General features: G+C 39.3%; 3 protein-coding genes across 3 annotated transcripts in view; 2 read left to right on the top strand and 1 right to left on the bottom strand.

Moving 5' to 3' along the window:
* The window catches only part of LOC134842662 (uncharacterized), a 16,627-nt gene extending 6,876 nt beyond the window's left edge, over positions 1-9,751 (bottom strand). Inside the window, exons 1-2 of the mRNA XM_063859107.1 lie at positions 9,396-9,751; positions 7,210-7,303 (exon numbers count right to left, since the gene is read on the bottom strand). Coding sequence (XP_063715177.1) covers positions 7,210-7,303; positions 9,396-9,747 — 446 coding nt within the window. The 5' untranslated portion in view covers positions 9,748-9,751. The remainder of the gene's footprint in view (positions 1-7,209; positions 7,304-9,395) is intronic.
* The window catches only part of LOC134842146 (sorting nexin-12-like), a 457,691-nt gene that overhangs the window by 151,906 nt on the left and 280,202 nt on the right, over positions 1-25,583 (top strand). The window lies entirely within an intron of this gene.
* Positions 14,586-21,511, top strand: LOC134841699 (uncharacterized). The gene is made up of 8 exons (XM_063857733.1): positions 14,586-14,860; positions 16,511-16,786; positions 17,464-17,631; positions 18,682-18,849; positions 19,900-20,067; positions 20,234-20,406; positions 20,646-20,847; positions 21,139-21,511. Exons 1-8 carry the CDS (start codon positions 14,586-14,588, stop codon positions 21,509-21,511), a joined length of 1,803 nt encoding a protein of 600 aa, XP_063713803.1.

The following is a 25,583-nucleotide window of genomic DNA, read 5'->3' on the forward strand; positions in this document are numbered from 1 at the left end:
TAAGAATGCATGTATGTATAAATGTATGTATGTATGTATGTATGTATGTATGTATGTATGTATGTATGTATGTATGTATGTATGTATGTATGTATGTATGTATGTATGTATGTATGTATGTATAAATGTATGTATGTATGTATGTATGTATGTATGTATGTATGTATGTATGTATGTATGTATGTATGTATGTATGTAGGTGTTTATATGCACAACAATCCTGAACCTTCCACTAGCTACCTCCTTTTGAGAGCAACTTCAAAGCAATATTTTAGTACCTTCAAAGTTTTTAGGCTTTTGCCGGTTTTTGAACCTATTTCAACCCTCTTTCAAGCTGATTTTGACCCTAGTTTGGTTCTGATTTGACCCTAGTTTGACCCGGGTTCGACCCTGATTCGACTTTAGTTTGACTCTTGTTTGACTCTAATTTGACCCTGGTTCAACTCTAGTTAGACCCTTATTCGCCTCCAATTCGATCCTGATTCTTTCTATTTCAACCCTAGTTCGACCCGGATTCGACCCTAGTTCGACCATCAGACTGAAATCAGGTGTGTGTTTTCGGTCTGAAAAAGTTCGCTGTTCGGCTGATTTCGGTCTGATCATATTTTGACCTGTTCGACTCGGGTTGATTTTTTGGACCTTGTGCAACCCTTGTGACTTTTCGGGTGGACATGTCTCGTGATTTTGCTCGCGGCTCAATAAGCGGATCTCAAGGCGAGTAAGATTTTTCTAATGCTGTTGGCAGTATATATTATAACACAACTTGCTGGTTTTTATGAGGTTCAAGCTGTAATGTTTCTTAACTATTTACAATAATCTCTATTGCAGTTCACTATCAAAAAAATTCTGGTTTCTCGCCGAAGACTAAAACTTTTCAATAGCGGACCAACTCAGCTTGACGTAGCTGAGATTTTACTTTAACTTTGATTCAACGAAGATATGACTGTATATCAGAGGGAGGGGAACAGCTTATACCTGCTTCATTGTGTATACCAAGACAATGAAGTTGAACATCTTTTATTTAAGAAGAAAAGTCTTGCAAATGTCAATTTAACTTCAATGGGTTTTTTGCATGTGCCTGCAGCGAGTATTCAATGCTAGCATTACAAAACAAGAACTCTAAAACGTTGTATCGCAATATTCGCAATTTTTTTACTCGTTGAGTTTGTGCAATGAGCCTTGATCCGGTCTCTATCTGTCTAAACCAGAGTCACAAGGCTCACCCAACTGCTGCCTCTTAATGTGGATCAATTTTACAAGCTGTTTTGAAAGTTTGGATAATTCGATATAAAATTACATTACATAAAGAGGGGATTAATCCCGCGTAGATTAAATCAAACATTTGAAACAATCTTTGTTGGTTTAAATCAGTTTTTTGGCGGTTAATAATTTCCATTTAATTTTTCACTCGATTAGGTTGCTTGTTGCAAGCAACATTGCCGCCCACCTTGAATGGGCCAAGTTCATTCAACACTGACTGGGAATTTGCTTAGTTTTGTGCAAGGCCGGACGCAGCGGCCCCTTGTGGTATTGAAGTCGTTGTTTTGAATTCCGCTCCTTCCGAGGCTGCAGAGAAGACAAGTACTCCTTGCTCCATCGCCTCCACAGAACTTTAATGAGTTCTTCTAGGTGACCCATGTCTCGGAACTCTTTGATGAAGTCTCGATACTGAGAGTATAAAACCACATCCTGCTTAAGTTTGCGTTCCAGACTGAAGAATGGTTTGGGTGCATTGGCTCTGCACTCGTCGAAGGTTCCAACGTTTGTCTCGAAAGGCAAAATAACACAGTAGCAACCATCTGGCTCAGTAACAGTTGTTTTGTCGTAGTGATCCTCAACAAACTCTTCTTCGTTTGATCGAGGGTTTCGGTTCGAAGGCAAGTCATCAACTGTCCACAATCGATTTATGTCCAGATCAGACACCTGACTGACGAACTTTGCTTTCAAAACTCTATCATCATTGCGCCTGCTTAAAAACTGTACTGATCCAGCCAAAAATTGATTCATCAAAGCTGAGAGATCCTTTTCGTATCCGTTTACCAGTGGTGAGCTCGTTTGCCAGTTCAACACCAAATAGAAGATCAATCCTTCCTCTTTTGTCGAAATCTGGATCCGCCAGTGCATATCGAGATGGAAGGTTATGCTCGCGTACATCCACATCGTCTGCTGGTAGATCTGATGTGACTTGGGGCATGATGAAGAAATCTGCTCTTAGTGTGTCTTCTCCAGGCAACGCCGAATTTATCGGAGCAAGACCTCTCGTCTCCAATGGGGGTGCTGTTCCAACTGGTTTCACTGTTTGGTTGACTGATTTACGAGGCAACCCATGCCGTCGTACGAAGCTATCACTGACGAAGTTCAACTGTGATCCATTGTCTATCAAGGCACGGCAAATGATTTCTGTGATGGTTGAACAGCGGTATCCTGCAAGTTCCAAGTAGGGCCGTTCTGTCAGGTTCTGTAGCACTAATGGCAGTACACAGGTTGTTTCCTCTGGTATTACAATCGTTTACAGTATTTCTCTCAGTTGTATTTTGTTGTTCCCTGTGCTGATTGTCCACGTGAAGAAGAAAATGGTGTCTTTTTCCACACTGTTTACAATTGTGCGTGCTTGGGCATTTCTTTACCAAATGCCCTGGGCGCAAACAATTAAAGCATAGTCGTTTGGAAGTCACTTCGTCTTTCCGTGTATGTACTTTCAACTTCTCGAACTCGTTACATGCAGTTACAGTATGAAGTGTTCCACAAAACACACATTGCTCGTCCACAGTTGTTGCTCCATACGATTGCCTTCGGTCGATTGTACTTTGGACATCAAAATGTGCTTCAATTCGAGTCGTTGGTTTCTGTAAAGTGATTGATGACTTCACTGCTTCTAGTGCCCTCGCTCAAGCACCATTGAAATCGTCAAGATCGTGTAGTTTCTGGAGCTCTCTTCCTGGTTTGTGAAGCATCCAGTTTGTGCTCAATCACATGAACCAGTATTGGATCCCAGTCTTGAGTATTACAGTCTTGCACTTCTAATGCAGTCACGTTTTCGCGCAAACACTCCAAAAGCTTCCTGAGGCTTGTTCCATCTTCGGTTTTCAAAATCGGGTAGTTCAACACAGCACTGAGATGCATGCTTACAATGAACCTCTTGTTGTTGAATCCGTCCATTAGAGTCCTCCTTGCGAGCTCGTAGTTCACGTCTGTTGTTGCTACATTCTTGATCAGATCGTGTGCTTCTCCTCGAAGTGAAGACTTGAGGTAGTTCAACTTCTCAGCATTTTGGAGGTTTGGGTTTCCATGTACAGCAGAATCGAACTGATCGATGAAGCTCGTCCACTCTGTATACTTCCCACTGAAGGAGGAAAGATCTATCTTTGGCAATTTGATCGGACTTGATCTTGGTGAGAACATTGTATGAAGCCCGTTCGCTTCTCCTGTCGATCCTCTGGAAGACGCTTGCTGATCTTCCAAGAAATCATTCGTCTGCTGAATGAATTCTCGTACCTCTGCTCTGAACTCACAAGCCGTTTCAAGCTCGGCTTGCAGACGTTCGTCTGGTACAACGTTCTCTATCAATCGATCCTTTTCACTGATCGATGTGAGGGTCTCTCTTATGACAGCAAGAGAAATTCGCAAGCCAGCAAGATCAGTCACTGGATTGGACGATCGGATTGAGTTTATTCGATGCCTATGCTTAGAAATGCATGTCTTGTGACCACTTCTGGAGTGAACCCTTCAGGTATGTTCGTCCTGACTGATCGTTTTGTCCATGTTGCGCGCTCACAACAGCTGGTTGATCGCTCTGCTCGTTCGCATTGCTCTGACCTGGTTGCTCGTTCGCAACTGATCGTACATCGCCTTGCTCGTTCGCGAAGCTTCGTAGATCGTACTGGTCGTTGGTATCACTCATAGTTCGTGGTTCGTAGTTAGTGGTTAATGGTTAGTAGTTCTTGGTTCGTTGTGTCTGGGTCGACGCGGACCAATGGTTTCTCGCCGAAGCCTAAAACTTTTCAATAGCGGACCAACTCAGCTTGACGTAGCTGAGATTTTGCTTTAACTTTGATTCAACGAAGATATGACTGTATATCAGAGGGAGGGGAACAGCTTATACCTGCTTCATTGTGTATACCAAGACAATGAAGTTGAACATCTTTTATTTAAGAAGAAAAGTCTTGCAAAAGTCAATTTAACTTCAATGGGTTTTTGGCATGTGCCTGCAGCGATTATTCAATGCTAGCATTACAATACAAGAACTCTAAAACGTTGTATCGCAATATTCGCAATTTTTTTCCTCGTTGAGTTTGTGCAATGAGCCTTGATCCGGTCTCTATCTGTCTAAACCAGAGTCACAAGGCTCACCCAACTGCTGCCTCTTAATGTGGATCAATTTTACAAGCTGTTTTGAAAGTTTGGATAATTCGATATAAAATTACATTACATAAAGACGGGATTAATCCCGCGTAGATTAAATCAAACATTTGAAACAATCTTTGTTGGTTTAAATCAGTTTTTTGGCGGTTAATAATTTCCATTTCGTTTTTCTCTCGATTAGGTTGCTTGTTGCAAGCAACAAATTCCATTTGTGCTTATCACAAAATCTTTGAAATTTTAAAACTATGGAAAAATTCTAATTTTGAGGCGTCGCTCTCAAGTCTCCGACTGCCCTTCAAAGTGTTTCGAGTAGTGTTTTATGAGTAATGTTTTTTATATGTATTGTTTGTAAGAGCTTTTTTAAAAATATGTTGAAAAATCCAAAAAAAAATTGGATATTTTCAATTTTTTTTTAAAACAACCCCGCACACTCTATTCGAAGTGCAAAGTGATATACTTATATAGACTAGCATTTTAACTAGAACAACTATTCTATCATTTAATTTTTTTTCTGCCGGATTAAATAGAGAAAAACACAAAAAGTGTATCACGCGTTAATATCTCAAGTATGGGAAATTTTCGATGTTCAAGCCCTCATAATACCGAAAAAAAATTAAAAATCAAGAATAAGTTTTCAGGTAAATTTAGAAAATTGATCAAACTCACCGGTGAAAAATTCAAAATTGGTTGCGAGAAAAATTCCAAGCACACTTATTCCGTTAATTTTTTTTCAACAATTGGAAAACTAACGCTCAAAGTGCGCATTTTTGCTCATTTTTATGGGTTTTTTATTTTGTTTCAGCGCTGAAAGTAAGCGATAATCTATCGATAAAATTTGCTATTGTGGCAATGGACGTCGATAAAATTTTCATGGCAATCGTTGTTTTTTTCCCACTTTATAGTTAATTTTCAATGTGAGCTCAACCCGGATAATAGTCCATTGTAGCACTACCTTTTGCAGGAGTAGAAAAGAAAATTTAGGAAATTCGGAACAATTACTGGACAAAGTTCTAAAAATTCATAGCTTTCTACAAAAATCAACTGCGCATTAGATACCCGGGTTGAAGTCCCACCATTAATCATTGCTTTTTCTGTAGTATCCCAGTGATCGCTATTTTCCAGCGCTGATACGTGTATAACTCAAAGTTTTTTGCATAGCTAAACATGCGATATTTCAGAGTTATTTCAAATTTGATTCCGTAGAAAATCTGCGCTAAAACTTATAAAATTTTAACTCATTCTAGAAGCTTCCAAATAAGAGTTTTAGTTAATCAGCCCTTTATTTTAGCGTAACTATGGCTTGATGGCGCAGAGATAGCATTCATATCTACAAAGCTAATGGTTGTGAGATCGAATCCGTTAGATAGCATGGAAAACCCAGGTTTTGGTCGCGAAAGTCTGCACATGGGTCTGGGACCTCGACCCGGGAAATAGGAACTTGTAACCCGAATTTCAATTTTGTTTTTCGTTTTTCTTCCTTCTGTCGAAAAAAGATGATTAGTAAAGAAAAAGGTATTCCAGCTGCACTTATTATTCATAGCTACGAAAAAGGATCAACTGTAAAACCTATTTTTGATGTCAGGGTATCAAAAAAATTTTTAGATGGCATTAAATGGGCCGTCAAAAATGATTGGTTAAAAGTTCGATTTTGTTTGGGTAGAAACACCACCATGAGCACGTATAATTTTCCGTTTTGCTATGTACTTTTTCTTCCACCACGGTCGCGAAGAATGGATTTTCGATGGCGCCGCCGCCGCCTTGGTCTCGAAAGTCACTCCGTCTCCACATCGGTTGCGAAAGTCTTGAAATTGCAATTTTTGGTCGCGCTGGCCAGGCCGGTCGCGATGTTGCTTTTGGAGTCGAGCCGTCTCCTGAGTCGTGCCGTATCCACCTTGGTCGCGTAAATCGCGCCGTCCCCACCTCGGTCGCCAAAGCCTTGAAATACTTTTTCTTAGTCGCACCGTCTCCATGTTGGTCTGAAAAGTCGTGCGGTCTCCATCTTGGTCTGGAAAGTCTGAAAATGTCTGAGTTTGGTCGCACCGGTCGCGCCGTTTCCTGAGCCACATGGTCGGGAAAGTCGCGCCTGAAATTCGAATCCTGTATCCGTCCGCCTTGGTCGGGAAAATCGCGCCTGAAATTTTTGGTCGCGAAACTCTGGAAATGGCAAATTATTGTCGCGATGGTTTTGTCGCGCCACCTCCGCTTCAGTCGCGAAAGTCGCAACGGATCATCATGGTCGCGAAAGCATGGAAAACCCAGGTTTTGGTCGCGAAAGTCTGCACATGGGTCTGGGACCTCGACCCGTGAAATAGGAACTTGTAACCCGTCTCCACCTCGGTCGCCAAAGCCTTGAAATACTTTTTCTTAGTCGCACCGTCTCCATGTTGGTTTGAAAAGTCGTGCGGTCTCCATCTTGGTCTGGAAAGTCTGAAAATGTCTGAGTTTGGTCGCACCGGTCGCACTGTTTCCTGAGCCACATGGTCGGGAAAGTCGCGCCTGAAATTCGAGTCCTGTATCCGTCCGTCTTGGTCGGGAAAGTCGCGCCTGAAATTTTTGGTCGCGAAACTCTGGAAATGGCAAATTATTGTCGCGATGGTTTTGTCGCGCCACCTCCGCTTCAGTCGCGAAAGTCGCAACGGATCATCATGGTCGCGAAAGCATGGAAAACCCAGGTTTTGGTCGCGAAAGTCTGCACATGGGTCTGGGACCTCGACCCGGGAAATAGGAACTTGTAACCCGAATTTCAATTTTGTTTTTCGTTTTTCTTCTTTCTGCCGAAAAAAGATGATTAGTAAAGAAAAACGTATTCCAGCTGCACTTATTATGGAACGTGCAGATGTAGCTTACGTGGGCTGAATGTAGTATTGATGGGCCTTGATCACATCCCAGTCGGATATCAGGAAGTCTGAGAAGTCGCCATCAGTTATTTCTACTGTCCTCACTACAACACAACTAACACGGAAGGTCATCCGTTGTACCTAGCGAGCGGAGCGGAAGTCAAGTGGCTAGCGATTGCGAGCAATGCAATTTAGTAGATTGCCATTGTCATATTGCAAGCCAGGTCGAGGTTTGCGAAGCCAAAAATATAGACGACCAGTTTTCGACCAAAAACATAGACGACCACGGCCTGATAGACGAAGAGATAGACGACCACGGAGTCGAAACATCAAAGTGAACTCAAAGTCAAAACAAAAGTTGAAACTTGGTCGAACTAAAATTCAAAACAAAACGTCGGATTCCTCGAAAAATCAAGGTCAAACATTAGGAGTGCACTGGATAGGAGTTCCTGGATTCCAGAGACAAATCTTTAAACATGTTCTTAAAAGTAAGTTGATTCCACATACGAAAGTTTCGTGGATTCCGCGTACAAATCCTGTAACGTAAATTTTGTCGGCACATTTGTTTTGTGGCGGATTCCGCAACAAGCAAATACAGCTAATTGTTCTGGCACAACAGCTCAATGTAACTAAACACATGTCTTTTTGTTTGTTTGTGGATTCCACAAATTGTTCTGGGTTCCGCCAATACAATTGCGGATTCCGCAATTTCTCCTATTTTTGAAGCGACTTTGAGCGGTAGAATGTTTTAAGTAATTGTTTGCGGAATCCAAAACAGCAAGATGATTAACAAAAAGTAGCAATATTGCGGATTTCGCGACAAATTTGATTTTGGCCTGTTGCGGAATCCATTTACACTCCAAAGAATGCACAGTTTGGCCTCGTAATGAAATGTCTAGCATAGCCAAAACATAGATTATTTAAGTCATCTTTGTTTTGACTATGATCAATGTTTTGTTCTCAATTTTTCGAGGAATCCGACATTATGTTTCAATTTTTAGTTCAACTATTGGGTCTTCTCGACCACAGTCGAATTCAGCTTTTTCTCAAGGGTAAGGGTGGATTTTCAAAAGTTGTCAAAAATTTTGTCGTTTTTTTTTTCTCGGTTGAACAAATTGGTTTTCCGAGCACTACCAGAGCACTAAAACTCCTCTGCTTTGGTCAAATTTTCTGCGCTGCAGGCAAAGTTTTGAAAAAACAGGCCACAAAGATCGCTCTTAGGCACACTTTGGAAACTTTGGACCAAAAAATTGCGTTTTTTTGGCGCGCTTTCCCATCTAAACTAGCTAATATTTTCGCCAATGGAGCCTTAGGAAAAATTTTACGTCCCGCCAAAAATAGACATTTTAAAATAGTACAAAGGGGGATCCTTTGGGTCGGCTGGGTGTCGAATCTCTGAGGCAAAATGCATCCAAGCCCCCCACCCCAAATTTGCTACTGGTTGAAACATAAATGACAAATCTCGGCCGCCCGTGTTACGTCTAGACGGTATAGAAAAATTACGAATCTGGGTTGAAACTATCAGAACATACTGAACTTTGGCCGAGTCTACCGAGAAATATGTATATCACTCTTGGTTTTTCGTTAACTGTGACGATATATTTTTGAAAGCTTGAAAAATTTCCAGTTGAACAAAAAATCAAGTATAGTTGTCAGTATACAGGCAAACCGTATGGCGTTCTTGTTTTCGCCACAAAACCAGTCACTACAAAAAAATCATCGGAAAGGATCGAATGATACAAAATATTAAAGCCCTTCCAGCCGTCATTGGAATAAAATTTTAAAATTTTGCCGCTTTTTCTGAATTGGATAATATGAAAATTTTGAGTCATTGTCTGCGTTCGATATATGAGAACTAGGCTAAGAAATATTATTTTACTAAGAGGAAAAATGGTTTTGAAAATTTCATTTAGCGCTTCCTTTGCAAAAAAACAGACAAACTTTTAAGAAAAATTTAAGTTGTCGATTATGTCTAATTCACTATTTTTTACGCATTTGAATAGTTTTCTTTTGACACCTAACGCTAAAGTCGACATTAAATTGAAGGAAGAAAAAATATAAATTATTGTTGTTTTTTATGAATGTGGCGGGAACATGCTCAACAACCGGCTATTCTTATTAGGTTGTGGTCTTAAGAGGCTCGTATCAATGGAGTTTGTACCGTAGAAAAAAGAATTGAACCACATAATTTCTTACCATTTCCACTGAAACAATCTGCAGCAGTAAGAACCCAAAGTCTACCCAGTACGGTGCCACCACACTCCACGTAGTCAAAGCCGTCTTCATAGCCTTCTTCAGAACCCTCTTCATTTGTGCTTTCACTCTCGAAAAATAACTCTACGTTTTCTTGAGCTTTTTTCACTCTTTTACTCACTGAAACTTGGACGAAAAACTTCCGGGGCGGGCTTTGATGCCCAATCATTTCAAGAGAACTGGCTTGAGTTGTTGTTGCGCTCGTGGCATGAGTAAGAAAAAAGTTGTTAGTCACAATTAAGATCATTGCGCAGTTGGCAATCGTACAAAGCAGCTTTACAGTTCCAAAGTTCATTTTGGTTTACTTTGACATTCAAGGATAGCAAATACGTTTAAGAACTCGTTATTCCACCTTCTTTGGTGTTTAAATCAAAAGTTCAAATGAAACAAGTGAGTTTGTTTTAAAAAATTTGTGCTCTAGCTAATCGTATATTCGTATGAATATTATTTTATAGTTTCTAGCTGTTCTAATTCGCCAAAATGTAACAGACTGTTTTTGAGCTAATTGAAGAGAAAGCGTTTGTTTTTTTTTGTGAAACCTACAACTCACAAAATTACCCGGTCACATAATACTGAAGATTGGTGTAATCTATGGAATTTGTTTCAAATATGTTTTAAACCAAAAAAAGTGATATTTATATAGTAAAAAGGTTTTTTTGGCTATCAACGATTTTGTTCGGCTACATTTTTGTCATCAATTAAATCAGTAGCTTTGAAGTACTTTTGGATTGAATAAAAAAATCATTTTTGGAGCCATCCATTCTGCTGAAATTTTAAGTTTTTGGTTACTATAAACTTTTAACTGATGCTAACCCATTTTGAAAAAAAACCATTTGAGAAATAAAATATCATTTAAATGTCGGGATAAATTACATCAGCACTGTATTATTGCAATCGAATAGTTGCATCTAGGCTGTGAATATTTACACTGAATAACTCTATGTTACAAAACTACACATCATACATTCCCACAAACCAAATTTAACGAAAAAAAGAGTAATAAGAAAAAAAATCCATCATTTTGCAAACTTAATGCATTAAAACAATAAATCTTTTGTTTTTAGAAATTTTTTTCTAAGCTTTTATTTCACAAGCTATGGTGTACTTTTATACAAAACGTTTTTTTATGGAAAAGGAACCATTCAGTTTTTTATATGTGGAAGCTGCATAACTAGCGTATGCACTAATTGGTTTAAAATAGCCAAAACGCTCATCTGCCTAAAAAATCAAAACTATAATACTTGATTTGCTATAATTAAAAATGAGGATGATAACTTTTCTTCAGGTTTCTCAAATATTTTTTCTTTTTTCATTTAATCTATTATGATAGATTATAATCCCTTTTTCTACCAAAATACTATTTTACAAAAAAAAAAAGATATAAGGAAATATGATGGATAATAATTTAGCTATTCTGAATGAAAACACAGTAAAAATCAGTATAAAGTAAGAAATCAGTAAGTGCGTTTTTTTTGGCGCGCACTCCCCCTCAAAATTAGTTTTTATTGGCGCCAAAGGCCAAAGACTCCGTCACCAAATATGGATATCTCAAACACAGTTCAAAGGGGGAAGCCTTTAGGTAGACAGGGGGTCGAGTCCGTGAAAAAATGACTTTTTATCCAGGAAAAAGGTTCAAGAAAAATAACTTACCTGGAAAAATTTTGTAATGATAGCCTTGTCAATTTTGAAATATCAGAGTATGCTTTTTGAACATTACAAATGAACCTTTGTTTAAGAGACAGTTTTCTAACATTTTCATAATTGTCTAGATACATCTAAAAAAAAAATTTTAAGAATGTTTGTTAATTGATTAGTTTATTTAGCCAAATGAACGATATTGGGAACAAAAAGTTTGAAATTGACTGAGATAAAATATCAAAACAACAGAATTTCATCTTTTAATTTAATTTTTTTTGCTCAAATGCAATTTGTAAAACTAAAAAAAAAAATGCATTTGAACGAAAAAAAATTGACGCAAAAGGATAATGTTTTGCATGCAGCAATATAAGATTGTTTAATTAGGGTTTAAATTTACTGCACCAGCCAGATTATGAACTAATTAAAGAACTGAATTTTTTTCGCAATTTTTGCTACGCGTTAATCAAAAACCGGTCGGGAGTTTTTTTTTTCAAGTTTTTAAAACCTCCCATAAACTCAATAAAACCTCCCATAAAAAGTCAGTTGATATAATGTTTGAATTGGAGCGCAGAATTAGAACATTTTACGAAGTTTTGAAAAAAAGCCGTTAAAAAATTTGAATAATAATCTTTCGCCTATCAGAGGGCTTCCAGTATCATATAACCTAATTCCAAAGTCTTTTTTGACCACATAATGACTCCAAGTTTTAGAAGCCCTATGTAAATGCTAATTTTTGTTGCATGTTTTCATATGATCCGCGCTTAAGCACGTACCCCCGCAGTTTCTAGGGATTTCAGTGTTCAAACGCCTCCAACGTCCAAACGCCATTCCTTCAGTAGTGATTGTGGAAATGAGACTTGAAAATTGAATCAAATAAATACGTCTGAAAATAAAACAAAATCGTGCTTTTGAAACGCGAGGAAAAATTCAAGTACAAAGTAACTAATTTAGGGTCGTAAGCCAAAAGGAACACTTAAAAGATATAGGTTTTCGTTTGAGTACATGATAATGAGAGTCAGCAAAAAATTAAGACCTGAATAACAAAATTGTAAATTTACTCAAAATTATATTTCAGAATTGTTGGTAAATTTTTTTGTGAATTCTTTTTCTTTTTAAAATTATTTTCAATTCTCAAACCTCCTAAGCGAAATATAAAATTTTAAAATATTTAATTTGATAAATTTTAAGCGCCTTTTTGAAAATAGAGCCTGCTATAGGTCTGCTCACTTTGCTCTTTGAAGGGTTTTCATATTGAATTAGAGTTACTTGCAGTTGTTTGGGCAGTTGACAGATACAAACATTATCTACTCGGGAAAGAGTTTACCATCGCAACGGATCATAAAGCCTTAACTTCAGCCTTGGATGGAAATAAATCAAACAAAACGTACCAATCACGGTTGACCCGATAGGTCGATAGGTTATTGCTATATCTATTTAAAATAGTTCACATTCCAGGGAAGGACATGGGGATTGTCGATCCTTGGCCCGAACCCGATTTAGACGAAAAATTTGTACTAGCAACAATTAACTCCTTTCACAAAGCTTTTGACTGCATGAATAGTAGGCTAGAAATTACTTGTTCCCTCAATCGGAAGGAAAATATTCTAGATTATTCTAGAAGGATTGTAGTGAATATTTCATCAACTCGTGGTTGCTATGGCAACCAAAACGGTCAAAACGAACAAAGCTCAACCGGAACGAAAAAAATCAACTTTCAAGAGCGTCCAATCAGTTAGAAAGCAGCTCTCAAAGAAAACGAATCGCTTTTTCTCCATTTCAACTATGCAAGCAGTCGAACTACAAAAATGCAAAACAGTGCAAAATCCAAAAACAAACATTTCAAAAACAGACTCACAGAAGGAGATGTCAGAACAAAAACTATAACAGACCTTAAGACTGGTGATCAGAATCACCCCAGAAATGGAGAAGCGAGGATAGAGAGGAGAGCATTTTAGATCCGCGTTGGAATAGATCCATGAACAATATAAACGAAATGTCAGAAGAAGAGGAGGTCACAGAAACACTACAACGAACAAGGAAAATCATCAGAGGGAGCCGACGAAACAGAGACATCTCAGATAGAGAAACAAGACACCATTTCCGAGTAAAGTGGCAGCTGTCGGTTGAACAGCAAAAAGAGGCGGACAGCAGGTTACTATCATTTCTTGCAATTGATTGGGGGACAATCAAGCGCACCACCAAGCAGCATTCGCAAACTAGAAGCGGCGACGGAAGAGAGCTCACGAATACCAAAAACTATATCACTAGCACAGCCGGAAGAACCGAAAACTAGTGGAGCTCAAGTGATTGAAGTGGACATTAAGACCACGGAGGAGTTGGAAGATGATCAAGACAACTGTACAATGGAACCGCCCAGCAGACAGACACTCAGATCACGAGAGGAGATGAAGCTGCAAAGGCAGCCCAGTGAGGATACATTGGATAATTTTTCTATACTTTTTGACAAGAGCCTCCTAGTGGATTTGACGTCAGAAGACACCTGGATGGATCGGCTCAGAAGAGTAATAGAACGAGGGAACAAACAAGGATTCGAGCTGATGGGGCATATATACTAATCCTCTGTGGTCGCAGATGGCGGTGCAAGACGACTTCAATCCGGTGGACAACAGATTGGCCGTACCAGTACAACTGCGACAGGCAGTTCTCAAAAGAATACATAGAGGACACCCGGGTAAAGAAGCCATGCTTGAGTCTCACGATATTTGTGGTGGCCACATATGCACAAGGACACAGTGAATCTCGCAGAAGAGTGCTGTAGTTGCACCAGATATGATGAGAATGCAAAATATCTCATTCCAAACAATTTGTCAAAACCGCTACCACTGCTGATGCAGTAGGGTCAAAAAATACAATTAGATTACGCTAGACCGCTATAAAACCATAATGGAACAAAAATCTACCTTCTCGTAGCTATAGATCTATTCTCAAAATTCCAATCAGTAAAGATGACTAAATCGACAAAAGGGAAGTGTAAAGTGAAGTTTTGCGCAGCTATATCGACACACATGGCATCCCAGAATCGATCTGATTGTCCAATTTTTGGTATTCAGAGGAAAAAAGCTTAAATTATTTTGTACTGAAAAAAAATAGAAAAAAAATTCTGTCCGGTTGGTCACCATCGGGGTTGTGGATTAGTAGAACGAACTATATAAACATAAAGCAAAGATTGGGGTAATGTTACCATAAGAGAACAAGCAATCGACCAGACTCAGCCTTTGTACAATAATTCGTGATTTGAGGTGGAATAAACAGAAAACATTTCAAGTTTTTTCATTTCAAGCTCCTTTCGGCAGATTCCCGAAAAATGAATTTAAGATTTTACGTGATACGTTTATAAATAAGGCTGACTGTTTAGACCAACAACACCTGGAACGATCGGCGTTGACAGCGTCGCGGCATAATTAAAGGATCGACTAATTCAGGGAGATATTGAAGCTCATAAGTTAGGGAGATCTTAACAGAGACAGCAGCCCGATGTACAAACAGCAACTGAGCAGAGAGCGGGATCGTCAGCGAGCAAAGGCACTCGAAGAGTTGATGGAGGAAAATGATCGGTGGAACGAGGAGCGCAGGGATGCAGCAAAGAGCGACATTCGCAGAATTGTGAACGCAGCTGGAAAATCCAACCCAGAACTCAGAAAGGAAAAGATTTATTTTTGGGAGAAAAGATTCATCGAGGATAAAGAAGACGAAACCACACTTTCTCCGAAGAAAACGATTTTGCGTAAAAACGATCTGAGGAAAAGCGGGCAAGGACTCACAAAGCAGTTAAAAGAAAAAATAAAAGCAGAAATGGGGTCAAAAAAGAGCGACATTTGCAAAAAAAAGGGATGCAGCGAAGAGCGACATTTCTCCCAAGAAAGGAAAAGATATATATACTTGGGGAAAAGGATTCATCGAGGATAACGTAAAGGTGACTAAATTGACAAATGGGAAGTGTACAGTGAAGTTTTGCGCAGCTACATCGACACACATGGCATCCCAGAATCGATCTGATTGTCCAATTTTTGGTATTCAGATGAAAAACGCTTAATATATTTTGTACTGAAAAAAATATAGAAAAAAAAAATCTGTCCGGTTGGTCACCATTGGGGTTGTGGATTAGTAGAACGAACTATATAAACATAAAGCAAAGATTGGGGTAATGTTACCATAAGAGAACAAGCAATCGACCAGACTCTGCCTTTGTACAGTAATTCAAGATTTAAGGTGTATTAAACAGAAAACATTTCAAGTTTCTTCATTTCAAGCTCCTTTCGGCAGGTTCCCGAAAAATGAATTTAAGATTTTACGTGATACGTTTATAAATAAGGCTGACTATTTAGACTAACAACACTTGGAACGATCGGCGTTGACAGCGTCGCAGCATAATTGAAGGATCGACCAATTCAGGGAGATATTGAAGCTCGTAAGGTAGGGAGATCTTAACAGAGACAGCAGCCCCATGTACGAACAGCAACTGAGCACAGAACGGGATCGTCAGCGAGCAAAGGCACTCGAAGAGTTGATGGAGGAAAATGCTCGGTGGATCGAGGAGCGCAGGGATGCAGCAAAGAGCGACATTCGCAGAATTGTGAACGCAGCTGGAAAATCCAACCCAGAACTCAGAAAGGAAAAAAGATTTATTTTTGGGAGAAAGGATTCATCGAGGATAAAGGAGACGAAACTACACTTTCTCCGAAGAAAACGATTTTGCGTAAAAATGATCTGAGGAAAAGCGGGCAAGCACTCACAAAGCAGTTAAAAGAAAAAATAAAAGCAGAAATGGAGTCAACAAAGAGCGAAATTTGCAGACAAAAGGGATGCAGCGAAGAGCGACATTTCTCCCAAGAAAGGAAAAGATATATTCTTGGGAAAAAGGATTCATCGAGGATAACGTAAAGGTGACTAAATTGACAAATGGGAATTGTACAGTGAACTTTTGCGCAGCTACATCGACACACATGGTATCCCAGAATCGATCTGATTGTCCAATTTTTGGTATTCAGATGAAAAACGTTTAATATATTTTGTACTGAAAAAAATATAGAAAAAAAAACTGTCCGGTTGGTCACCATTGGGGTTGTGGATTAGTAGAACGAACTATATAAACATAAAACAAAGATTGCGGTAATGTTACCATAAGAGGACAAGCAATCGACCAGACTCTGCCTTTGTACAGTAATTCAAGATTTAAGGTGGAATAAACAGAAAACATTTCAAGTTTCTTCATTTCAACCTCCTTTCGGCAGGTTCCCGAAAAATGAATTTAAGATTTTACGTGATACGTTTATAAATAAGGCTGACTATTTAGACTAACAACACTTGGAACGATCGGCGTTGACAGCGTCGCAGCATAATTGAAGGATCGACCAATTCAGGGAGATATTGAAGCTCGTAAGGTAGGGAGATCTTAACAGAGACAGCAGCCCCATGTACAAACAGCAACTGAGCACAGAACGAGATCGTCAGCTCGAAGAGTTGATGGAGAAAAATGCTCGGTGGAACGAGGAGCGCAGGGATGCAGCAAAGAGCGACATTCGCAGAATTGTGAACGCAGCTGGAAAATCCAACCCAGAACTCAGAAAGGAAAAGATTTATTTTTGGGAGAAAAGATTCATCGAGGATAAAGAAGACGAAACTACACTTTCTCCGAAGAAAACGATTTTGCGTAAAAATGATCTGAGGAAAAGCGGGCAAGCACTCACAAAGCAGTTAAAAGAAAAAATAAAAGCAGAAATGGGGTCAACAAAGAGCGAAATTTGCAGACAAAAGGGATGCAGCGAAGAGCGACATTTCTCCCAAGAAAGGAAAAGATATATTCTTGGTAAAAAGGATTCATCGAGGATAACGTAAAGGTGACTAAATTGACAAATGGGAATTGTACAGTGAAGTTTTGCGCAGCTACATCGACACACATGGTATCCCAGAATCGATCTGATTGTCCAATTTTTGGTATTCAGATGAAAAACGCTTAATATATTTTGTACTGAAAAAAATATAGAAAAAAATCTGTCCGGTTGGTCACCATTGGGGTTGTGGATTAGTAGAACGAACTATATAAACATAAAGCAAAGATTGGGGTAATGTTACCATAAGAGAACAAGCAATCGACCAGACTCTGCCTTTGTACAGTAATTCAAGATTTAAGGTGGAATAAACAGAAAACATTTCAAGTTTCTTCATTTCAAGCTCCTTTCGGCAGGTTCCCGAAAAATGAATTTAAGATTTTACGTGATACGTTTATAAATAAGGCTGACTATTTAGACTAACAACACTTGGAACGATCGGCGTTGACAGCGTCGCAGCATAATTGAAGGATCGACCAATTCAGGGAGATATTGAAGCTCGTAAGGTAGGGAGATCTTAACAGAGACAGCAGCCCCATGTACAAACAGCAACTGAGCACAGAACGGGATCGTCAGCTCGAAGAGTTGATGGAGAAAAATGCTGGGTGGAACGAGGAGCGCAGGGATGCAGCAAAGAGCGACATTCGCACAATTGTGAACGCAGCTGGAAAATCCAACCCAGAACTCAGAAAGTAAAAGATTTATTCTTGGGAGAAAGGATTCATCGAGGATAAAGAAGACGAAACTACACTTTCTCCGAACAAAACGATTTTGCGTAATAAAGATCTGAGGAAAAGCGGGCAAGCACTCATAAAGCAGTTAAATGAAAAAATTAAAAAATAAAAGCAGAAATGGGGTCAACAAAGAGCGACATTCGCAGACAAAAGGGATGCAGCAAAGACCGACATTCGCAGAATTGTGAACGCAGCTGGAAAATCCAACCCAGAACTCAGAAAGGAAAAAAGATTTATTTTTGGGAGAAAGGATTCATCGAGGATAAAGAAGACGAAACTACACTTTCTCCGAAGAAAACGATTTTGCGTAAAAATGATCTGAGGAAAAGCGGGCAAGCACTCACAAAGCAGTTAAAAGAAAAAATAAAAGCAGAAATGGGGTCAACAAAGAGCGAAATGTGCAGACAAAAGGGATGCAGCGAAGAGCGACATTTCTCCCAAGAAAGGAAAAGATATATTCTTGGGAAAAAGGATTCATCGAGGATAACGTAAAGGTGACTAAATGACAAATGGGAATTGTACAGTGAAGTTTTGCGCAGCTACATCGACACACATGGTATCCCAGAATCGATCTGATTGTCCAATTTTTGGTATTCAGATGAAAAACGCTTAATATATTTTGTACTGAAAAAAATATAGAAAAAAATCTGTCCGGTTGGTCACCATTGGGGTTGTGGATTAGTAGAACGAACTATATAAACATAAAGCAAAGATTGGGGTAATGTTACCATAAGAGAACAAGCAATCGACCAGACTCTGCCTTTGTACAGTAATTCAAGATTTAAGGTGTATTAAACAGAAAACATTTCAAGTTTCTTCATTTCAAGCTCCTTTCGGCAGGTTCCCGAAAAATGAATTTAAGATTTTACGTGATACGTTTATAAATAAGGCTGACTATTTAGACTAACAACACTTGGAACGATCGGCGTTGACAGCGTCGCAGCATAATTGAAGGATCGACCAATTCAGGGAGATATTGAAGCTCGTAAGGTAGGGAGATCTTAACAGAGACAGCAGCCCCATGTACAAACAGCAACTGAGCACAGAACGGGATCGTCAGCTCGAAGAGTTGATGGAGAAAAATGCTGGGTGGAACGAGGAGCGCAGGGATGCAGCAAAGAGCGACATTCGCACAATTGTGAACGCAGCTGGAAAATCCAACCCAGAACTCAGAAAGTAAAAGATTTATTCTTGGGAGAAAGGATTCATCGAGGATGAAGAAGACGAAACTACACTTTCTCCGAACAAAACGATTTTGCGTAATAAAGATCTGAGGAAAAGCGGGCAAGCACTCATAAAGCAGTTAAATGAAAAAATTAAAAAATAAAAGCAGAAATGGGGTCAACAAAGAGCGACATTCGCAGACAAAAGGGATGCAGCAAAGACCGACATTCGCAGAATTGTGAACGCAGCTGGAAAATCCAACCCAGAACTCAGAAAGGAAAAAAGATTTATTTTTGGGAGAAAGGATTCATCGAGGATAAAGAAGACGAAACTACACTTTCTCCGAAGAAAACGATTTTGCGTAAAAATGATCTGAGGAAAAGCGGGCAAGCACTCACAAAGCAGTTAAAAGAAAAAATAAAAGCAGAAATGGGGTCAACAAAGAGCGAAATGTGCAGACAAAAGGGATGCAGCGAAGAGCGACATTTCTCCCAAGAAAGGAAAAGATATATTCTTGGGAAAAAGGATTCATCGAGGATAACGTAAAGGTGACTAAATGACAAATGGGAATTGTACAGTGAAGTTTTGCGCAGCTACATCGACACACATGGTATCCCAGAATCGATCTGATTGTCCAATTTTTGGTATTCAGATGAAAAACGCTTAACATATTTTGTACTGAAAAAAATATAGAAAAAAATCTGTCCGGTTGGTCACCATTGGGGTTGTGGATTAGTAGAACGAACTATATAAACATAAAGCAAAGATTGGGGTAATGTTACCATAAGAGAACAAGCAATCGACCAGACTCTGCCTTTGTACAGTAATTCAAGATTTAAGGTGTATTAAACAGAAAACATTTCAAGTTTCTTCATTTCAAGCTCCTTTCGGCAGGTTCCCGAAAAATGAATTTAAGATTTTACGTGATACGTTTATAAATAAGGCTGACTATTTAGACTAACAACACTTGGAACGATCGGCGTTGACAGCGTCGCAGCATAATTGAAGGATCGACCAATTCAGGGAGATATTGAAGCTCGTAAGGTAGGGAGATCTTAACAGAGACAGCAGCCCCATGTACAAACAGCAACTGAGCACAGAACGGGATCGTCAGCTCGAAGAGTTGATGGAGAAAAATGCTGGGTGGAACGAGGAGCGCAGGGATGCAGCAAAGAGCGACATTCGCACAATTGTGAACGCAGCTGGAAAATCCAACCCAGAACTCAGAAAGTAAAAGATTTATTCTTGGGAGAAAGGATTCATCGAGGATAAAGAAGACGAAACTACACTTTCTCCGATCAAAACGATTTTGCGTAAAAACGATCCGACGAAAAGCGGGCAAGCACTCATAAAGCAGTTAAATGAAAAAATTAAAGCACAAATGGGGTCAACAAAGAGCGACATTCGCAGACAAAAGGGATGCAGCAAAGAGTGACATTCGCAGAGTTGTGAACGCAGCTGGACAATCTAACCCAGAACTCAGAAAGGCAAAGATATATTCTTGGGAGAAAGGATTCATCGAGGATAAAGAAGACGAAACTACACTTTCTCTGAAGAAAACGAGTTTGCGTAGGGACGATCTGAGGAATTGTGAACGCAGCTGGACAATCCAACCCGGAACTCAGAAAGGAAAAGATATATTCTTGGGAGAAAGGATTCATCGAGAATAAAGAAGACGAAACTACACTTTCTCCGAAGAAAAAGATTTTGCGTAAAGACGATCTGAGGAAAAGCGGGCAAGCACTCACAAAGCAGTTAAAAGTAAAAATAAAAGCACAAATGGGGTCAACAAAGAGCGACATTCGCAGACAAAAGGGATGCAGCAAAGAGCGACATTCGCAGAGTTGTGAACGCAGCTGGACAATCTAACCCAGAACTCAGAAAGGCAAAGATATATTCTTGGGAGAAAGGATTCATCGAGGATAAAGAAGACGAAACTGCACTTCCTCCGAAGAAAACGATTTTGCGTAAAGACGATCTGAGGAAAAGCGAGCAAGCACTCACAAAGCAGTTAAAACAAAAAATAAAAGCAGAAATGGGGTCAACAGTAAAGACTTCTGCATGATCGATATACAGGAAATCAGACATTGCACAGGCGAAAACAAAGCTCCAAAAGACCAGACCCAGGGAGCAGGGAAAAGCTCATCCGCAGAGCGGCAAAAGAAGCTTCAGAAAATAGGTTCTCCAGAAAAGATGGATTAAAGCCATTCCGAAGAGGAACTGCTACGACTTGTGGAGCAGGCTGATTTTGAAAACCCGTTGGAACGTTTTCAACAAAGTCAAGCCATAGTACGTTCTAAGGACACGGAATCTGTGGGGGAGAGAGGGCTTAAACCTCGCTATCAAGAGGGCCAAACCCAACACAGGGGGTCCGAGTCTTTCGAGTGGACCAAAAACGCAAGAAGAGGTTGCACTTAAAAAGACCGAAAGGAAATCGAAAACAAAAAAAGACGCGAATAAAGAAAAGGCGAAGTCAATCAGTAGTCAACCTGCTGCTGCAGTTACCACGGACAATAACACGCAATCAAGCTCAACGCCCAGACATAAACAGAAAACGAAACTGAATAAGGTGGGCATGTCCACTAAACCTGAGGACATTTTAGACACATTCCAGAATACAAATCTTGCTCCGGCGGAGTGTGAAAACCTGGCAGACCAAGTAATCAGCAACTGAGCTTAGAACGGGATCGCCAGCGAGCAAAGGCACTCGATGAGTTGATGGAGGAAAATGCTCGGTGGAACGAGGAGCGCAGGGATGCAGCAAAGAGCGACATTCGCAGAATTATGAACGCAGCTGGACAATCCAATCCAGAACTCAGAAAGGAAAAGATATATTCTTGGGAGAACGGGTTCATCGAGGATGAAGAAGACGAAACTACACTTTCTTCAAAGAAAATGATTTTGCGTAAAGACGATCTGAGGAAAAGCGGGCAAGCACTCACAAAGCAGTTAAAAGAAAAAGTAAAAGCAGAAATGGGGTCAAAAAAGAGCGACATTCGCAGACAAAAGGGCTGCAGCAAAGAGCGACTTTTCTCCCAAGAAAGGAAAAGATATATTCTTGGGAGAAAGGATTCATCGAGGATAGAGAAGACGAAACTACACTTTCTCCGAAGAAAACGATTTTGCGTAAAGACGATCTGAGGAATTGTGAACGCAGCTGGACAATCCAACCCAGAACCCAGAACTCAGAAAGGAAAAGATATATATTCTTGGGAGAAAGTATTCATCGAGGATAAAGAAGACGAAACTACACTTTCTCCGAAGAAAAAGATTTTGCGTAAAGATGATCTGAGGAAAAGCGGGCAAGCACTCACAAAAGCAGTTAAAAGAAAAAATTAAAGCAGAAATGGGGTCAACAAAGAGCGACATTCGCAGACAAAAGGGATGCAGCAAAGAGCGACATTCGCAGAATTGTGAACGCAGCTGGACAATCTAACCCAGAACTCAGAAAGGCAAAGATATATTCTTGGGAGAAAGGATTCATCGAGGATAAAGAAGACGAAACTACACTTCCTCCGAACAAAACGATTTTGCGTAAAGACGATCTGAGGAAAAGCGGGCAAGCACTCACAAAGCAGTTAAAAGAAAAAATTAAAAAATAAAAGCAGAAATGGGGTCAACAAAGAGCGACATTCGCAGAACAAAGGGATGCAGCAAAGAGCGACATTTCTCCCAAGAAAGGAAAAGATATATTCTTGGGAGAAAGGATTCATCGAGGATAACGAAGACGAAACTACACTTTCTCTGAAGAAAACGAGTTTGCGTAGGGACGATCTGAGGAATTGTGAACGCAGCTGGACAATCCAACCCAGAACTCAGAAAGGAAAAGATAGATTTTTGGGAGAAAGGATTCATCGAGGATAAAGAAGACGAAACTTCAGTCTCTCCGAAGAAAACGATTTTGCGTAAAGACGATCTGAGTAAAAGCGGGCAAGCACTCACAAAGCAGTTAAAAGAAAAAAAGCAGAAATGGGGTCAACAGTAAAGACTTCTGCAGGATCGATATACAGGAAATCAGACATTGCACAGGCAAAAGCTTGAAAAGACCAGACCCAGGGAGCAGGGAAAAACCCATCCGCAGAGCCGCAAAAGAAGCTTCAGAAAATAGGTTCTCCAGAAAAGCTGAAGGAAAGCAATTCCGAAGAGGAACTGCTACGACAGGTGGAGCAGGCTGATTTTGAAAACCCGTTGGACCGTTTTCATAAAAGTCAAGCCATAGTACGTTCTAAGGACACGGAATCTGGGAGGAGGGAGAGAGAAGGCTTAAAACTCGCTAACATGAGGGCCAAACCCAACACAGGGGGTCCGAGTTTGTCGAGTGGACCAAAAACGCAAGAAGAGGTAGCACATAAAAAGACAGAAAAGAAATCGAAAACCAAAAAAGACGCAAATAAAGAAAAGGCGAACTCAATCAGTAGTCAACCTGCTGCTGCAGTTACCACAGACAATAACACGCAATCAAGCTCAACGCCCAGAAGTAAACAGAAAACGAAACTGAAAAAGGTGGACATGTCCACTAAACCTGAGGACATTTTAGACACATTCCAGAATAGAAATCTTGCTCCGGCGGAGTGTAAAAACCTGGCAGACCAAGTAATCAGGAGGGATGTACAGAAAGTGGCGGATGAGCTAAGAGGGAAGAATAAGTCAGTGGGCGAAAGAGACGACCAATTCGAACCACCACAGGTGGCATCAGATGACTCCAGCGTGGTAGAAACTGACGTTCGAAGAAGCTCACGGCAAAACAAGAGCAAAGAACTGCAACGCTTTGGGGATCCAGTCAAACCGTCCATCAAGGAAATTTCAGAAGAAGATTTATCAGGGGAAGTACTCTTAAAAGCGACCTTACAAGAGTACAGAAGACGATTGACCGAGTAAAAGACATGGAATGACAGACCTATAGAGTCGAAATTGGGGCTTCTCAAGAGACATCTCTTCAACAAAAAAATTCGAATATGTCACTCTGGACAAAGCAGTAGACTAGAATCCTAGCTGGAGGATAGAACTAGATGAAAACTGAAAGAAGAGATAATTATGAAATCTGACAATTACTGAACTTTTTAGAAACTGAGTTAAAAAAACTCTTGTTATTAAAAATTATTTATATATCAGAAAAAATTTCGCTCGAGAGGGTATTTGATACTGCTACTGCGACAGCAGTAAGATGATGTAATCATAACCTTCAGTGAGTATTTTTTTTTATATTATTAAAATTGTCCAAGGTCATGATATCTAAGACTCTTCGTTCACAGCTGAGAGTTCAGTGTGTGTTAGGCGTAACTCGTGTCTCACCAGCTAAAAGAAAGAGAAAACTATTAATTCAAATGACCAGAAAATACATTCTTCGAATTATCATTTAGTTTTCCAACAAGATATCTCGTAGGATATCACAGGTATATCACTCGACTTAGTCGGATAAATTTTTCGGTAACTATTGTTACGTGCAAATTAAGAAAAATAAATTCACTGAAAACAATATTCTCCCACTTTCAGTAGTCAAAACAAATGCATGATATGAAAAAAATTTTCAAAAACAAGATTAGGCTCTCATTACAGACATTCTGTTAAGTATTTTACTAAAAATTTTAACTTATTATTTATTCAAAATTTCTAGACTAAATAATGACAGTCGATGTAACTCTGTTTCACAAAAAGTTTTAGGGGATCAAAAAATACTAAACTGTACGATACTTTGACGAAAAGTAGACGCTCTTACACTTATAACTAATAGACATGGTAGCATACCTGAGCTAAACAAAGCTAAGTAAATCCGAACTTAACATACGTCATCCAAACTCAACTCAACTCAACTGATTATACTGAATTAAACGTGAGCCCTGAATATTCCCATTGTCCTTTAACGTGTATGGAGTAGCATTAGAGTTTTTGAAAATGATATGTTTTGAAAAAGGAAAAATAGTTTTGGTTTTTTTGGAAATCAATCCCAATTGATATACTTTTTTCTGATATAATTTTCAAAGTGGTTCATTTAGCATGTTGAACGTATTAGTTAGAAGTCATGTCATGCGTCTAATCAATTTCTGGGCCCGATTAAAATCCGCTTATACATTGGTAGCACAAAAAGAAATGTTGCGATACTTACCCGAAACGGGCATTTGGCGTTTTTTAAACCCTCATAGCTTTGAAAGTTTTTATACAACTGAAACTTTCTCTTAAAGTTGAGCTCAAGGCGTTATTAGTTTTCAGATGAAAAAAAATTGTCTGAAAAGGGCTGTTTACAAAATCGAAAGTGTTCTGGATAAAAAAAAAGCTGACAACACTTATTCCGTTATTACTCGAAAGTCGAAACAAAAAAGGTAATTAAACAATCATATCACTAGAACTTTCTCCGCAAAAAATACTTAGAAAATGGAACACAGAAGTTTTGCCCAGAAAATAAGCCTGCGTACGAGATGCTATTAACATGCAGACTATTTTGAAGAACTATGGTAACTATAATCGAGAGAGGTGTGCAAATGTGGCTGTAATTTTAAGGAATTTTCAATCAGAAGAAAGTTCAAGAAAATTAATTTGTCTCATTTCCTTCTTTTGGATTATTATATAATTTCTTCAATGTTACCAAATAAATATTTTTAATGACGTCAACTTCCTCATAATTCCTAGCAACTTGTCTCAACTCATAATCAGCCAATCCCATTTAGAAAATTGACTTTAAAAGTTTAAGGAATTTATTTTTTAATTCTAAACTTTGAGCAGAAATTTTTTGATTCAATGAAAATTTTGAT

Source organism: Symsagittifera roscoffensis, chromosome 3 (assembly GCF_963678635.1).
Source record: "Symsagittifera roscoffensis chromosome 3, txSymRosc1.1, whole genome shotgun sequence".
NCBI classification, from domain to species: domain Eukaryota; kingdom Metazoa; phylum Xenacoelomorpha; order Acoela; family Convolutidae; genus Symsagittifera; species Symsagittifera roscoffensis.

Bases quoted from the DNA above. Each gene is read 5' to 3' on its own strand.
- LOC134841699 (XM_063857733.1), top strand. From the start codon at position 14,586: ATGTACAAACAGCAACTGAGCAGAGAGCGGGATCGTCAGCGAGCAAAG. The intron at 16,787-17,463 runs GCAAGCACTCAC...AGATCTTAACAG, and splicing joins AATGATCTGAGGAAAAGCGG to AGACAGCAGCCCCATGTACA. The intron at 20,068-20,233 runs GTAAAAGATTTA...GGGTCAACAAAG, and splicing joins TCCAACCCAGAACTCAGAAA to AGCGACATTCGCAGACAAAA.